At 42.9% G+C, this 17300-nt stretch overlaps 2 protein-coding genes across 3 annotated transcripts in view; one reads left to right on the forward strand and one right to left on the reverse strand.

Annotated features, from left to right (window-relative positions):
* Positions 1-5731, forward strand: part of LOC120431584 (autophagy-related protein 16) — a 128012-nt gene extending 122281 nt beyond the window's left edge. The window contains exons 4-7 of one of the 2 annotated variants that reach the window (XM_039596695.2): positions 4119-4236; positions 4637-4898; positions 4959-5102; positions 5158-5731. In XM_039596695.2, the coding sequence (XP_039452629.1) occupies positions 4119-4236; positions 4637-4898; positions 4959-5102; positions 5158-5290 (657 nt within the window). In that variant the 3' untranslated portion in view covers positions 5291-5731. The remainder of the gene's footprint in view (positions 1-4118; positions 4237-4636; positions 4899-4958; positions 5103-5157) is intronic. The other variant, XM_039596700.2, reaches the window with a different exon arrangement.
* LOC120431567 (uncharacterized) overlaps positions 1-17300 on the reverse strand; it is a 137830-nt gene that overhangs the window by 107976 nt on the left and 12554 nt on the right. The window lies entirely within an intron of this gene.

The following is a 17300-nucleotide window of genomic DNA, read 5'->3' on the forward strand; positions in this document are numbered from 1 at the left end:
CTCCGGATTGGTTGAACCGTTTTGGACAGTGTTGGTCTCATTCGATCCGTCTTGGGGTCCCACAAGACCCTAGTTAATGTTATGAAGTTTAGTAAAGTACTTCAAAAGTTATGCTAAAAAAACGATTTTAGCAAAACTTCTGAAGATTGTAAAACGGGTGGTTTTGTAAGAAACCCCGTCATGTTATATATTGTTAGAAAGGTATTTGAACGCATTCCAACGCATTCAAAAGAATGATGATCTGACAACCCAATCAAAAGTTATGAGCACTTAAGTAATATTTATATACTTTTTTAGGCCGGATCTCAAAAATTTTGATAAAAAAGTTGTCCGGATCTATGATGCGACCCATAGGTTGGATAGGTAATCAAAAGACCTTTCCAACGAGCCCAAAAGATTGAAGATCTGACATCCCTACCAAAAGTTTTAAGTACTTTAGTGTTTTTAATACACTTTTTTGAGGCTGGATCTCAGATATTTTGATAAAACAAAGTGTTATTTATTCACTTTTTTGAAGCTGTGTAGTGTATTCACTTTTATGAATGCAAGGAAGGCACCAACCACCAACCAGTAACGTTTTTAAAAGTGATTTGTAAAGATAACCGGGAACACTTTCAAATTATTTTTTTCTTTATTGTGTAATAGTTAAAACTGTAGCTGTAATTTGTGTCACGATTGTAAATATTTTATTCTGTGTAATGCTGCAACTTTTTCTTCTAGAAACACAATTTGATTTGATTTGGGTCCTTTGGTCAAAGAAAAGTATTTTAACAGCTCACCCGAAATTATTTTTTACATTATTGGAGAATTTATTAAAATTCTAAAGCATTTTTTTTTATAAAGGAAATGAAATAAAGTAAATATTTTTAGATGAAACAACTTTCTGTTTAGGCTAATTTTGTTAAATATTTTTCATCCCCATTTATTTATTTTTCTTTAAAAGTCTAGTGAAATTTTTGTCAAGATTGATATCAACTGAAACAAAACTTGTTACTTTACTAAAATATAATTTATAGATTTTTTTTCAATTCAGCTTGGTGATTTCCTGACATTTTATAAATTCAGAATTTTCATATCAAAGATTGAAAAAAAAGTTTAAATACTTTACCAATAAATATCTAGTATTCTTTGAAATTTTGCATGTTTTTCCATGAAGCATAATGACGTTACGATTTCTATGAAATAGCATTTTGTGATACTTTTTGATTCGCCATTTTACAAATCAAGCTTGAAAAAAAAAACTTCTTTTTACAAAAAATTAAGTTTTTTTTATAGAAATTTGGAAACGTTATGAACGTGGTGAACAATATAAAACATGTTTAATCCCTTTGAGTTTTTGCAATGTAAAAATATTTATGTTTAAAAAAAATGCAGAAATGAGTTTTATTTAACACTCGGAGCAAAATAGAAAATAAAAAAATAAAACATTTTACGGAAAAAATAACTACGAAATAAAAACTATAGAAAAGCAACAATTTAACGTTTTTTTGCCAGATTACATAACAATTTAACATTTTCCCACGTAAATAGGCAGTAAAAATCAAAAAAGCTTCGATCGATACCAATTTTGGGCTGGGGTCCATGGACAAAATAATTATACTACCCGTATTTCATTGTTCGACCCCTAAGGTGGGTAACCACGCCGTGTTCATTTTCGTCGATTTTTGCAAAAACTACACTTTTATGAAAATCATAACGATTACAACCGAAATAGTTTGTAATTTAAGCCAAACATTTGTAAAAGTCATATGAAAACTTAAAATGCGATTTTGACGGCGTCTGGACCAAATATCATATATCTGAAAATGTTATCATCGGATTCCTCGGGCAATTTTACGTAATATAATCATAAATGGGAGTACATTGGTTTTTCGATGTACCTCGTGCAAACACAGGAAAGTGACAAAAACGACCTTCTGAATGTCGCACTATGTTAAACAACACTGTAAAAAAAATCAAGGTAATATTACATCTGGGAAAGGGTACCTTTTATGTCAGGAAGAGTGTGTAATTTTACCTCTGAAAATGTGTATTTTTACCTCTTTGCTTGTGTAATGTCACTTTTCAGTCTAAATTGAGACAAAATTACATCATTAAATAGGTAATATTCAACCTTCCAAAATAAAATCATCCAAATTTACGTAATTTTTTACTGTGTGCATCTGCTCGGGAGTTGGATATATTTAAAGTCTGTGATTTGCCATTAGCATACCATACGGCCCTTTTGATTAGGGCAATAGATAAAAAAAGCCTTCTATCGGAAGGGGGAGTAAAACGTCGGTCCATTTGCGTAAAAGAGGATTTGGGTGACTCATCACACATAACCTTCGGACGCCTAGAAATGAGCAGAAACTTGCAACAGAGCCCACAAAAGACCCGGGGGTCGTTAAAGTGGATTGCTTTGCTTTTAGATAAAAAATAAGAAGAAGAAGCTGTGATTGCTACCGAAAAAAACGTATCAACCCATATTTGCAAACCTTCGTTCACGTTGGACATTCCTCCCCTGCTGAACTCCCTCGTCCTCGTCTGCAACACCACAAATTAGTAACACATTGTAAATCCCCGCGTCGTCGCCGGAATCGATTTCTCACCGCTGGTCAAACAACAATCAGCAACTGGATTTCAATTTCGAGCTTCAAACCGAACGCCGCCGCGCTATCTGGACGGACACCACCCGCAGGTTAATTGAATTTCCCCAACACCGCGCGAGAACCGCAGCTCTCTCGAAAACAACCAACAACAGAAAAAAAACGTTGATTATCTCTTAGTACCTCAGCCACTTCTTGCTGCACATGTCGGTTGCTGACGATGCGTTGCAAACTGGCGAGTCTTAGTCGCTCATCATATTTTATTGATTTATTGAGGACGCCGTGGTTCCCTGGAGATGGTGGTCAGATCTAGTTTTTTTTTCTCTCTTCACTGGTTTGATTGCAAACTCTGGCAAACAGGTTGATGTTGGCTTCGACTTGATTGCATTTGCTGCAGGAAAGTTTGCCACGCCGGGGCAATTAACTCATAATCAGAGCAAATTGCCAGCGCGCTGGTCCAATCACTGCAGACGGGTTGGAAGGAATTAGCATCACGGGGAACGGGGAATTGTGTAACAATTAGTTCGGCCCCGATTGGGACGGGTTCCTGCTCAACTGCCATCCCGAAAAAAAAAATCCAAAAAGCACATTTATGCCGGAAAATCGCGATAATCGCCGCGCTCAAAACACCATTTGGCATGCATTTTGGCCGCAATCAACAACCTTTTAGGCCGCTGGATCGATGGTCAAGCTTGGAAAGCGTGCATGCGAGACTTCAACGGGTTCGTCGTCGTCGGTATCACCAAAAGGCTTTTCTAAGCGGTCGATGGCGTGAGTTGATTAAGGGGGTCTCCCCTTTACTCCCCCACACAAAAAACCGTGAAGAAGCGGCTTTGTTTTCGGGGGGACCGGCGGGAAAAACGACGACTTTTCCCTTGGCGCGCGCAATCTCTTGGTCACATCGGCGGTGGTTTCAATTTCGTTTTTCAATTTCTGGGAATTTTCACTTTCAAACAGATCACCGACGAGGGGTCCCGCCGAAAACATGAACCGACGACGATGACGCGATGGCCTTTGAAAGGTTGCGAGCTCTCATGAAATCGGCGGGCATGATTGTGATCGGTTCGTTTCGCTCGCGATGATCATGAGGGACGGCACAAAACCCAAATCAGATGTTAATTCGTTTTCCTAGGCGTTTGAAGGCGCCCAAATTGGGCTCCAGATGGCCACGAGTCGCGGGGGTGAGAACCGATGCTCGTCTCGTCTTTTTTTTTGCGACCAATTGCATGACTCGACGAATTGCAGGGGGGTTCCATCGACGAAAAAAAGAGATTTTTTTGTTGTTGCGACGCGAGGGTTCCGGACGGAAATTGAAAGTGTCTATTTGTGTTTTTCCTGCTTTGTTTTGGTTTTTGAGACGGTCAAACGAAAGTGAAAGAGGCTGTGCTGTATTGTGTGCGGCTCCTCGCTGTCAAAAAAAGCGATAGCGCCAATTTTTCGAAAGCTGATTAGTTTATGATCGGAATCGAACTTTCGGGGCGATGATGAGTTTTCCTCATTCTTTTTTTTTCTTCTTTTCTCTCCCCCCAGCACACCCTGACCGGCCACAGCGGAAAGGTCATGGCGGCCAAATTCCTCGGATCGGCCTTTCTAGTCACCGGAAGTCACGACCGGACGCTCAAAGTTTGGGACCTCAAGAATCGTTCATGTGAGTATTGAAAGAAGTACACGGAGGAAAATCAGTTCCTAAAATCGCGAAAAAGTGTTCATGATATTCGGAACCACGATCAAAGTGTTCAAATTTCATGGTATGTTTTTCAAAAAAGTGAACATGAAAAAATGTGAAACATGTTTTAATTTAATAACAAAATTGGCTTTAAAGCTGAATAAATGCTTATTAAGTGCTTTAATATTTTTTCATTTGTTATGTTACATATCAGTTTTAAAATCTAAATTGAGTCCTTAGATAGATTGAAATCAGCGTTCCTGAACAATCTGACGTCTCAATTGTTCTGTTCCGCAAAAGTGCTGATAAGCACTTAAACACAGCACTAAGTCTGCCCCACTTCAGCCCTAAGTGCTAACAAAATTCAAATTTCCCCTCGCAGGCACAGAAACCAAGTTCGCCGGCTCGAGCTGCAACGACCTCGTCACGACGGACAGCTCGTCCATCATCAGCGGGCACTTTGACAAGAAGATCCGCTTCTGGGACACCCGGACGGCGGACTGCACCGGCAACGACATCCCGATGCAGGGCAAGATCACCTCGCTCGATCTGTCCAAGGACAGCAAGTTTCTGCTGTGCTGCGTGCGGGACGACACCATCAACCTGCTCGATCTGCGCCAGAACAAAATCGTGCGGACGTTCCGGTAAGGCTTTTTTTTAATTGGGCTGTTGAAGGTCGCTCTAACGGGCTTGATCGCTTGCAGGAGTGACAACTTCAAGGTCGGCTGCGACTGGTCCCGGGTAGCGTTCAGCCCAACCTGCCAACGGTTTGCCGCGGGGTCCGCGGACGGGTCCGTGTTCGTGTGGAACATCAACGGGCCGCTGGAATCGGTGCTGAAGGATACCAAGTAAGTATTTTTACGACTTTACGACAACACTTTACGACTGATCACGATTCCCAAGGTCGACTGACTCCCATTGGTTTATTCGCAGCGGGAATGGCGCCGCGGTGACCGCCGTCAGCTGGCACCCGTTCAGCTCCGTCCTGGCGTCCGTGGACCGGGCCAAAAAGTGCACAATCTGGGCCAACGCTTAGCGATCTCCGGGTCGTCGTCGCCGCCGCCGCTGCCGTGTGTTGTTCCGGAGTCGTTCCGCCGTACTGATGACGTTCGCCGTGACGTTCGTGAGGCAGCTCTTTTTTTTTGTACCATATTTAGAAATCGTCCAGGACTCGTTTCTGGGAAGCACTGAGTGTAGTCGTAATATGATGTGATGCTGTGTATATTGCGTACGATCCATTTGTTTGGAAAACAAAGTTTATGTTCACCGTTTCGTCCAATTGTGTCCATTAAAACCATGATGTTACTTTTTTCTACGAATAGAGTTTTTGCGGTTTACCCTCCCCTTTCGCGAGAACCGCCACAACTAGTTAAGCCTGTACGTTTTTTGTGCTACTCGCCCGTTTGTATCCAGCGGTACCAAGATCAAAGAATATATATTTCTTAAAGCTCGACTGTCAGACATACTCTCCACAAGAGCGCGTGCATCCCTCATTGATCCGAACGCCCTCAACCTACTTGCGTCCAACTTTCTCCCGTCGAAAAATGACTCAGAATCGTTCTCCAAACAACAACAACATCGGGACGATGATCAGCACGGCACGATCGCGCGTAATGACCCAAAATTTGTCCCGCTGCCAAGTATAGAACAAACAGGTTTTCACGCGGGTAGCATGACTCAACCCACCGGGAATGATCGAATCGGCGTGAAATTTGACAAGCAAAAAGGAGGTCAACGGCTTCGCCCACGCCGGGTTCTAGGTGCGATCGCGATCGCGCACGCGGAATTTGTCGTCAAGCTGTGACAAATCAGCTGACTTTGGTGGTCTTTTCACTTTTTTTTTCGGGGGGATCGCTGACAGATGGTTGTGACTTAATTTGGAGACCCGGAACGCGTGATCGTAGATGTTTGACCATCAATTCTAAACGATGCTGGAGACGGGGAAGATCACCCAGGGTAAATATTGATTTATTTTGGTCGCAAATCTTGCGGAATGGCTCGAGAAATGTTGCGCTCGAGACGGAGAGGAAGACGAAGATATTGCCTAACGGGACTTGGCGACTGTGGTCATCGCCGAGGTTTGCTCTGCTCTGAGCAAATAATCACCTAGTTTTTTTGTGGGTTTGTCCAGCGTCCGTTGATGATCACTTGGGCAAATGTTTAGCGCGCTGGACCCGTTGCGGAGCGATTTGTCATTTCTATGTCGCGCGTTTTTTTTTGCGTGCGCAATTTGTGTGTACAAAGACGTGCAAGCAATGTTTGCAGAACGGGAACCGGTGGTGATCTTCTGGATCGTCGGATATTTGGGTCACTACAAGACCGTAGAAGTTGATCGAGTTGGAGGAGATGTTTTACGACTTCACAGTTATTTAGGACTCCTTAGGAAAACTAGATTCTACTTGAGGCCATAAATTGTTGAACGGCTCGTTGGCGAGAACAATTTTACGGTTCTTAAAATTTTGTTCAGAACCCTTTAAATAGCGGGAAACTAGAATTGTGCTAAGCAAGCGCTGAACAGCGATGCCAATTTTAAGAACTGACCATGCAAAGTTCTGATTTAAATTTATGACCCCATTGGGCGATGCTATTCAACGGTCCGGAACCTGCTGATTTATAACTGGCCGCGGATTATTGATAGTCGAACCCATATGATCACTCATAATGAGATTAGCGCTATTGGTGGTGGTGACCACTCTCCTCTCCCCTCCCCATCTTTTTCCCGAACTATTTATGCAAATTCGCGACCACTTTTGCGAACCAATTAGGGACCGATCCTTAACTGTTTCTTTCGTGTTCTGCCGTATAATCGGTAATTGATTGGGTCGATGACCCCTCTCCTCGCAGAGGTTCTGAGCCCATGGGAAAGCAAGCTCCGATTTGAGAATACACTGTGAATGGCTTTTCGCGGCCGAGAATTCCCTCCCTAATTGATCTTCTTTCGCTCGCGCAACCTTTCGGCACGATCGCGGACCCATTTTACGACCCGCTCGACTTCCTTTTGCGAGCCGGACCTGTTGGGCAATTAATTCCTGACGTTTTGCGGACGATCCTCGGACACTTGTCGCCGCGGAACAATCGCGATCGCGACTCGGCGTGTCGTGTCCAGCCGAGGACGGACAGTTGAATGGGCAGCAGCCCGGCGGTGATGCAGATGCCGAGGATCATCGCCGCCGCGAACATGACAAATAAGGGAGGTCCTTCGTAAGAAGTGTGTGTGCGACGACGTTCTACTTTATGCGATGATTGTTCTGGACGAGGCACGACGAGAACAAAGCGCAAATAGCTGGCGATCGCCGATCGGAAGGGCGCTGACATTCAAATCAATGGAGTGTCCCACGGGGTGGAGGCCATAAATTATTCATGAAACGGGGGGTTCTACACGGCGGGACTTTGTAACGAGTGATCGGAAGGCAATTTGTCACTGACCGTGATGACCGGAGAGGTGGCTGGGGTTGATTGACGGACTGCCACTTCGGGGCAGGTCGCGATCGCGAGCTTGATTGATGAGCTGGATTGATCTATGGGGATTTAATGGTGGTTCTTACGCTGACAAATGAGGTCTACCGGTACAGGGGAAGATGTGCGTTCAAATTACCTGCAAAGAAGAGAGGAAACTTTGTTTAGAGTCCCGTTTGTTATCTGATACAAGTGATACGTTTAAGATATTCAGCAAATCCCCACTTGACCTAGCGGAATTGGACCAACCAGATGCTAAACGGTTTCAGGATCATCAAAATGCAACCAGATCGCAGATCAAGCTGCCTTCGGGGTAGTCTACAGGATCGTGATCGTGGATATTCTGCGAGCGCGGTATGCTAATTACGCGCGACGTTTAGCGCGATTTGGCCACAAATCCGCGAGCTTCGCATACATGGCCATCGAGCGCCTCGCGGCAGTTATCGCTAATCCGAAATAGAAAGTTCCCCCCATGCATAATTCCACAAATCGTCCGGGAGAGCTCGATTCTTCCTGCTGCTAGTGCACACAAAAGTGTGGAGAGGATCAACACTTTCACCTTTTGCGACTACCAGTTTTCCAAACACGGAATCCCACCAACAGCGGGGAGATCCGCGGGAGCGCGGGACGATCTATGCTGCGGCACCAGGCATAAAGTGCAACATGGCCCGGGAAAACGCGACTATTAATAAAAACAAATCGTCCGCGCGAGCTTTCTCTGCGATATCACAATGTCGCGCGCGTTGGAGGAACTCTCACTCTCGACGACGACGACGATCTTGCACATGCATTGCAACGTGATCCTCGCGGGGTTGCGGTGCAATTCTCTAATTTGCATAAATGAAATTGGGATTTTTTGTTTTCGGGAGGGGGATCGATCGGGCTGTAGACTTTCCCGGGGGCGACCGCAAGGTTTGCGGTTTTTTCGGTTTAGGGAAGACTGGAGCGTCTTGGGTTTTGCACAAGACTCGTGACCAGGGGTGTGGAGTTGAAGTCATTTGAGTCAACTTGTCATTCCTGAACATTTGTAGTGCTCCATTCAACTAGACATCACAAATATTACAGCGGCCAGGTCTACTGTGTAAAGTTTACCGCAGCGACGATTTATTGGAATAACCCCAACTCGCCCTACGGCTCACACCTAGCTCAAGTAGTTGAAATTCTGCGCGCTCGTGGCTCGTAAGATCGCGCTCGCGTGTGTCGCTACATCGTCGTATGCCACTTGTAAACCCGGTGCGCCAAACCAATAATAATAACCTCGAGTTTGGTGGTGGGAACCTCGATTTCCTCGCTGCGCTGCTCAATTTTAAATCTGGAGGTGTATCGAAGGGGATCCGGGTTATCCGTACGAAGAGGATCACCAGGTTCCGAATCGCTCGCAGGTCGATGATCTGCTGCGGTCGCGCAAACTTGTTCAAGTTGGAATCTGTGCGGTTTTGGGCGCTCGCGAGAGACGAGAAAATTAGATTTTTTTTTTCGGGAAGATCGCATCACCCCGGTGTCACGTTAGCGCAATTTCGCGTAATTCGAGCGTGTCGTGGCCAATTTGTGGGCAGAATTGTGTGCAGGTGCTAACGGAAATGAATCTTTTTCGGGGCCTGTTTGCGGAATGTGACAATGATCTCATTAGCCGGGAGAAGATTTGATAACTTCATGCGGGACTTGTTAAACGCCACGTAACCTGATCCGTGCCGCGTTGTCGTACAAGACGTGTCCGTCTTCTGTGGACCCCCTCGAACGTCCAACACAGCTGCGCCAAGCACGTATCGGATTACAGCAGGTTGGGGTGACCCAAGTCCAAACGAACCTCGCTGGCCCTTCGGGCTTCGGCAGTGTGGAAAAACGTGCCAAGCACGGGACTAAAATGTGCAATTTAGCATCAAAACAAAACCGGCGTGCGCAGATTCCGGCGTGCACGGGGGAGGTGCCACAAGTGGGTCACACCGGGCTCCCTGGTCATATATTCAAATGGAGATCTGTTCTGGCCCCACCATACGGCATCGCAGCTAATGAGAAGCCGTCGAAGGCCTCCCGCGTAATGATGATGGTGATCATTACTGAAATGTTTATTATGGTTTCGGGACACATGGCGGCGCGGCGCAGGTCACGTTTTTTGAGGTTTCGTCGGAAAACTTGGCAAGTGTCTTGGGCGTTTTTCCGGATGAATTATACTATTAGTCGAATGTGTTTGTGTGTGTGCTAGCGAGAGTGGCTAATCAGGTGAAATTGGTCTTTGTGTTGGGTGGTTAAGTGCCCCCGACGAGTGGTCACTGGCAAGTGGTCACAGTCAACGAGTGTTGAAATGGGTTCCGCAAATTATGCGAAATGGTAAATTGAATGTTTATGACAGTTTGAAAGTTTTATTAAAAATTACTATTATTACTTCTTAGCAAATTTGGTGTCTTGAAATCACAGTCCGGTTTTGTTCCATTCGGTATTGAAAATCATAAAGATTGATGAAGTTGTTGAAGAGTTACGATAAAAAAAAACGATGATCTCGAGTAAATGGTATCTCCATTTAGCAGGTTGAACGCAAACAATTGCCCAAAAAAAAAATCCAGACGTAGAATTAATTGAAGATCTACTTAACTCGACCCAAGATCTAGGCACAACGGAACCACTTGTTGCTTGTTTTTCTCTTTCTCTTCTAGACAACCCGGTGAAATTCCCTCCGCCAAAAAAAGATCAAGATAATCCGCGCAACGCAAAGGCAGGTTGCTTCCTCCAGCCCCGCCGAAAAGGTCAGTCCCCCAGGCAACGGTGCTTTCGCTGAACAGGGTTAATTTCGCGTTGCGTAACCGATTTGTGCGGTTGACCCAGTTTGCGTCCGAACCCTTCGAGTTACCTTTTCTCTCTCTCTCTCTGAGTAATTGATTACCGGGAAGAGATGTGCAAGTGCGCGCGCGCGCTAAATTTTAATTTGGGGCTGGTTTGGAGAGGGGAAAAAAATGGGAGGGCGAAAATTGGGGCGTAATTTCATTATCGATTTTATCTTTTCCGTGTATCGTGTGAGACGGGGGTAGGTTTATCTGGATCGTTTTTTTTGGGATGTTCCGGGTAGTTTAAAATTAGAGCAGGGAGAAACGCATTTTTGGGAGAGTGTTTTTTTGGCGATTTTGATCCAATTGTGAGATTTTTGGAGCATTATTAATTAAAATAAGATTTAGCCTACTTAAGCTTGCTACACATCAACAAAATATAACTTCCTTTTTTCCTTCCACAGTTCAATTGGAATTGGAACGAACAAAATTTCAAATTATTCCATTGCTGCTCAATTTTGATATATTTTTTTTTGTTTTTAAAAGTCTACCACACAGTAAAATAAATCACGGTAATATTACATCTGGAAATAACTACATGTTTTATGTTGGAAAAAAGTTTAATTTTACCTCTAAAAATGCGTAAGTTTACTACTTTTCCATTGTAATGCCACTTTTTTAGTCTTATTTGAGGTAATATTACATCATAAAAGATGTAATATTGAACTATCCGATTTTAAACCATTAATTTTAATTTAATACACAATTTATTGTTTGTACAGTAAAAAATCTTTAAATCTAGAATGTGTGAAACTGTTAGGTATAATATTGCATCTTTTATTATGTAAAATTACCGCAATTTAGAGTGAAAAGTTACATTACAGCGGGAAAGTGGTAAATTTACACACTTTAAAAGGTAAAATTACACATTTTTTCTGAAATAAAAGAGGAACGCATTCTCAGGTGTAATTCTACTGTGAGTTTTACTTTGTACATGGAATTGTAATTTTATATAAATTTATGCGTAAAAATGAAATAACTTTTTTCTCTACAGCTTTTCAGGAAATACAGGCTAAGACATCGATTATTCGATGTCCTCACAAAAATCACTTCGGATAATTGAATCAAGATGACTTTATATTCCATTGGCGTTTTTGGGGTCGTTGAGCTCAAATATGACTCCGAAAATGCTCTTAAGTGATTTTAAAATTTTACATTAAAGATGACTGCCTTTGGCGGTGATGAATTATAGAGTAAGACCGACATAACCTGTGACATAATATTCGCAAATGTGAATTTTATAGTATAGTAAGAAATTTAAAGGTTGGATTTCTTTTTATTTTTGTTTGTTTTTGACTTGAGAAATATGATTGTTCTAACGTAATATTTTCTAATGCTAATGACTCTTTCCAAACTTTTTTTTTAGTTTAAAAACCATTCAACAAAAAAGTTACACCATTTTTTGGGCAAGAAATCAGGTATGCTTTTTATTGATCTATAATTTTTTTCAATAAGTTTTTCAAATGTTAGGCGTCATCCATAAAGTATGTCACGCTAAAATCGGCCAAAATTAACCCCCCCTCCCCCCTATGTCACACTTTGTCACGCTGGCTCCAACCCCCCTTCGAAAAGTACGTCACATTCTGTTGAACCCCCTCCCGCCTTCATATTGATTTTTGAATAATTATTATATGATTTATAAATAGGATTATTTATAAAATCGGAGTTCAATCGAGAAAGTTTTTAATTTTTACAGGTTGTGTTTAGATTTTTATTTTTTTGTTGAATGTTGTAGTGATAGAAATCAGCATCAACAGTTTATTTAATCTAATAATTTAAGCATATTAAATCTATCATCGGAAACTCAGTTTCTTAAAGCCGTGTGTCGTGTTTGATTTATGAGAAAATTTTATCTAAAAAAAACTTTTTTTAGATATATTCTTTGACTGATTTTTCAGTATTCAGGAAATATTCTAACGTGACGTCACGGTCTCACGGACCCCCCTCTCCCCCTTGTCACACTTTGTCACGCTTGCGACAACCCTCCCTCCCCCCTTAGAGCGTGACGTACTTTATGGATGACGCCTTATCTACACAAACGTCGGTCCCGGTTTCTCCTGTCTCGTCAGAGGCGCTGGAGCAGAAATCCCACGTTAGAGGAAGGCCATGCCCCGGGGGGCGTAGTGCCAATAGTTTCGTTTTTCTACACAGCTAAAAAAGTAGTAATCCAGCTGCGTGTAAAAGGCATGGGTGTAAAATAAATATTGCATTATTTTATGCAATTTTATGTGATTTTACACCCTGAAATATGTAGCCCATCAGTACACCCAGAACTGGGCATCGGCATACGAGAGGATAAAGAGCACGATTCGGTAGTAAAATGGTACTGTGTGCGGACGGAGAGGATAAATCCCGAAACTACCGAGAGTACTTTACTCATGGTTCATTTTCCAAAAAAGTTCATCTATAAAAAAAAGTACCGGTACCGAGACTCGAACCCAAGACCTTCGGCATATTGAACCGTGCCTTTGCCGTATGGGCCACCATGGTTCGGTGACTAAGTGGCGGTCGTTTGTCCATATAAGCCACTCAAAGGATGAACTGTTCCAATGAACGAATGAACACGCGAGAGGACTATACTCTCGCAATATAGCACTTTCCTCACGTTTCTTTTCGTGAGGACTATCCCCTCGTTCTTTAACTTTGGGTGTATGGGAAACCTACTTGACCGGAATGTCAAGCTCATATATGCGTTTATCCTTTCCATTTATCATCGGTCTGATGGCCGAGCGGGCTAAGGCGCCAGTCCTTACTGTTGGTGCTGGGTTTGAATCCCGTCGGTTGCAACTTTTTTTTTGTGTTTGCAAAAATTGTACATGCAGTGTGTAATATTAGGTGTTTATTTTGACGAAGGTGATGTGCATGCTTTTGCATGCGATTTTACCATCGGATTTTTTGCTGTGTAACTAATCATCACATTCTAAATCTGAACACTTAGTAGCATATCATTTTTGTTTTAGCTCGCAAAAAATCAATTAATAATTTGGAAATTTATAAATATCATCAGGATGTAGTATTTTGAGAAAATGCATGCAAAATATGTCTTTTCTAACCATTTATCATCCGAATTTTAAAATTTAACTGACTTGTAGTGCTTCGAATCCTGACAAGCTTCGAACTGATACAAGCTGATTCGAAATCTGGACACTTTTGTTTAGAATTCCGGACACTCGTTTTTGATTATGATTCGCACGAATTTGGACTGAAATTTTTGTGGATGGCACACGCTCAACCAAACCGGCATTCTTTAGGTTTCAAATAAGCTGTTAGCATCAACACATTCGATATCACAATTTTCTGCTTTGCCTTCCCGGTGCTTTGGACGCCTATGAAATAGTTCAGTGAAATGTTTCACTTTATTGGCAAACTTATAATTTTATTTTATTCAATTGTTTTGGCATTTACAACAGCGTTCAAAGAAATTTGAAATGAAATTTGATGTTAGAATTCATCAAATAACACAGTTTTGACATTCATAATGTGAACTTATATCCAAATAAATAATAAAACAAGATGAGGTGTCCGGGTTTCGATGCGTCCGGGAATTCGAAGCATGACGTTATTGCTCAAGATATAAATGTAAAAAAATGTTATTGAAAATTCCTAAAAAGTTTCAGAACATATAATTCGGAGTGTAATTAAAAAAAATATTTCAGACAAAAAAATAAATATGCATTCTTCTGGATTTTGGAGTTCTTCGGATTGATTGTTTATGGTAGCCAAATTTTATTTTTTATGTTTTCAAAAAATGTTCAATTAAATTTAATTCTCTACTCAGCAAATTCAGTTCAAAAGCTTCGTTTTACGACTGTTCAAACGAACCCAACTCGATCAATTTCCCATTCTCAGTTTCGTACAATAGCGAAACACTTTTAATCAAATTAAAGTTAATAGACCGCGCTCAAAAGAATAAACGCCGCGGCGGCGCCCGCGGGTTCTAATGCCTGTAATTAATGATCTTTACGGCAGCCCAGAACCATTTCCGAAAATTGTACTTCCCTCTAGTGTGCGTGTGTGTGTGTGAGTAAAACACAACTTTAAGGTGAGCGCGAATTGACCCATTCAAAAAAGGTAGAATAAAAAAACCTGGCGAACTTTACACCTCCTTTTTCATATTTTTCCCGCGCGGAATTGGCTGGCGCGCCGAAGCAAGAACATTGTTTTTCGAGAGTGTAGAGTAGATTTAATGAGTACGCACGAGATTCTTCCAGTCGGCTGACTTTTACGGCAGCAAAGTTAGAACCCTCGGCGTGCCTCAATCAACGTAGACCTTTAATAGCGCACCGTCCAGAACTTCCTCCCCATTACGGGAGGGTGCGTGTGTGGTCCCTCAAGGTCAGAGTTCACCGGGTTGAACGCACCAGAAACACGTCCAATCCACGATCTGAGCTCCAATTATTATTCAAAAACAATCGGATTAGTCCGAAGTTGATCGTGCGCGGGTGTCTGTGCTCAATTATTGTTTTGACGGCCACTTTCTAGAGCAAGGCCCGGGGCGCGGCACTGGGTCAGTTTGGTCCGCGCGCCGTTCCCCGTAGAACGCTGCCACAAATCGAACGCGTAGAAAAGGGGGGCAACCGGGCAACGTTGTTGCGCCAAACCAGAAGTTGGAAGAAATTGTGCAACCCGAGCCACAGCATAATAATCGATCCCGTTCTCCTGCGGACTAGTCCAGATCTTGGCGCATAGCTACGGGTCTGCATGTGCGTTTGGCTGTGCGCGAGCCTCTGTACAACACACATTCCGAGACGGTGCTTCCTGGAGTGATAGAGAGAGCGAGCGAGCGAGTTGGTGGCCACACCAGCTCAAACGGTGATAAACAGTTAAATAATTATCAGAGTTGAGCGCTCTGCGAGCTCGGCTTGCGAGCAAGATATCCGCGGCAGGAACATTGAATGGATGGATCCAGTTCACGTCGTGGACAAACGCAGAAATGCATTCCTGCGTGCAGGGCTGCCAACTAAGGATCTTGGAAGAAGGAAGTGAAATTTTACGAGATTCCGATCTTTACTCCGTGGGTTGCAGACTGGATTTCGTCATGTATATGCGATAACTTCGAAATTTCCTATGAATTCATTATTCAAGATACACCAAGATTAAGGAATAGAATTCGGAAGATTTTTTTTAAGGGGATAAGGGAAATTCTCCACGGTGTCTACAAGTGAGTTTCGCCTGAGTTGGACAGGTTTTGGGCTAGTGAAATCTAGCAAGGATTCTAATGTTTGCTGCATTGATTGCAGACTAGATTTCGTCATGTAAATGCAATAATTTTACAACTCCGAAATTTCCTATGAAATCATAATTCTGAATAACTGGGATTCGGATGACTTCTTTAAGGGGACAAGGGAAATTCTCCACGGAATCTTCAAGTAAGATTCGCTTACATTTGGACTTGTTTTGGGAAGGTTTATAGTCTACGCAGTCACGCTGAGCTAATGAAACATTACAAGATTCCAACCGATACAAAATTCCTCGCGTAGAACTTCGTGCGTAACATTTCACCTCCTTATCCCAGGTTCCCGCCTGATAACGGAAAAGAACCTCGCCGAGAAGGCCCACGGCAAGCCAAGGTGCGTCTAATCATTGGGTACGTTTAATTGTGAGCGCGATCGGAGAAATTGGACCTCGAGGGTTGATCGATCGGTACAAATGGGGAAATGATGATGACGGTGGCTGTGGTCGCTCCTAGGGGGTTAGCTCGGAGGAGTATCATTGCCAGTTGTGGCGATTGCTGGATTGTCGGATTAACGACGTTGGGCACAGTGAAAATTTGTGGAAATTGAATCCATTGACTCTAATTTTCATGCTACAAAAGCTGTCAAATTTGCGATCCTGTTGTTATTAAAAAAAGCTCCTCAGCTCCTTCAAGAGCGACGTAGTTCTACATTAAATTTTAGAAAAAGTATTTTTTCAATATTTTGTTCTGTGCAACAACTCCAATCAATCCAAGCTTACATCTCACAATCGCCGGCAGCTTACACAAATCCAATCACGCTTGCGCTTGCCGAGAGCGTTGCAGTCGGAAGCATTAGCGCTAACGCTGCGGCCCTCGGCAACGTCATCGTTGGCAATTCTCGGCCGTTCTGGGCTGGTGCTAATCTAATTAGGGATTCCCACTGGAGGTAGAATTATGTTCTCCATGAGCGCCTTTGGGAGCCGTTTGCTCCGATAATGTAAAGATATAATTGAGGAGTGAGCATTTTGGATCTTTCAAACCTATTTGGTTCAGATATTTACTTGATTTTAGAAGCTGAACGATGACGGATGATCTTAACATGCGCTTACCTGTAAATAGAGGAGAAAGAAAACAATTTAGTAAAACGATTTAAAGGTTCGTCACCAGGAGGCGTTGAAGTCTCCGAGGAATCTTCGCCCTTCCCGTTAGCCAATCTCCGCAAACTTTTCCCCAACTGCACACCTGCAAGTGCAAATCGATTTCAAACGTGATTTGCCTTAGTTCTAGAGTCCCCCATTCCCATTCATTTGCGCTCAATTCATCACTGCTAGAGAGGCACCGTCTAACTTTGAAATCTGCTGCCCCCCAACTCTTGAAGGCGATGAGATAATTGCTCAATATCTGTACACTTTCTGGTGATTAAAAGTTTCCAGCACGTTTTGGCGTTAGTTGGTTCTACTTACGAGTTTTGGTTTCAACAACTTTCGAATACATTAATTCGCGGATTCGAGCGCGAGCGCGCGCAATTTTCCTCTGACCAAGAAGAACGTTATCAACTCGGGCGGGTACATACGCGCGCGGTTCACAACAGAGTG

The sequence above is a fragment of the Culex pipiens genome, chromosome 1 (genome assembly GCF_016801865.2).
Source record: "Culex pipiens pallens isolate TS chromosome 1, TS_CPP_V2, whole genome shotgun sequence".
In the NCBI taxonomy this organism is placed as follows: Eukaryota; Metazoa; Arthropoda; class Insecta; order Diptera; family Culicidae; genus Culex; species Culex pipiens.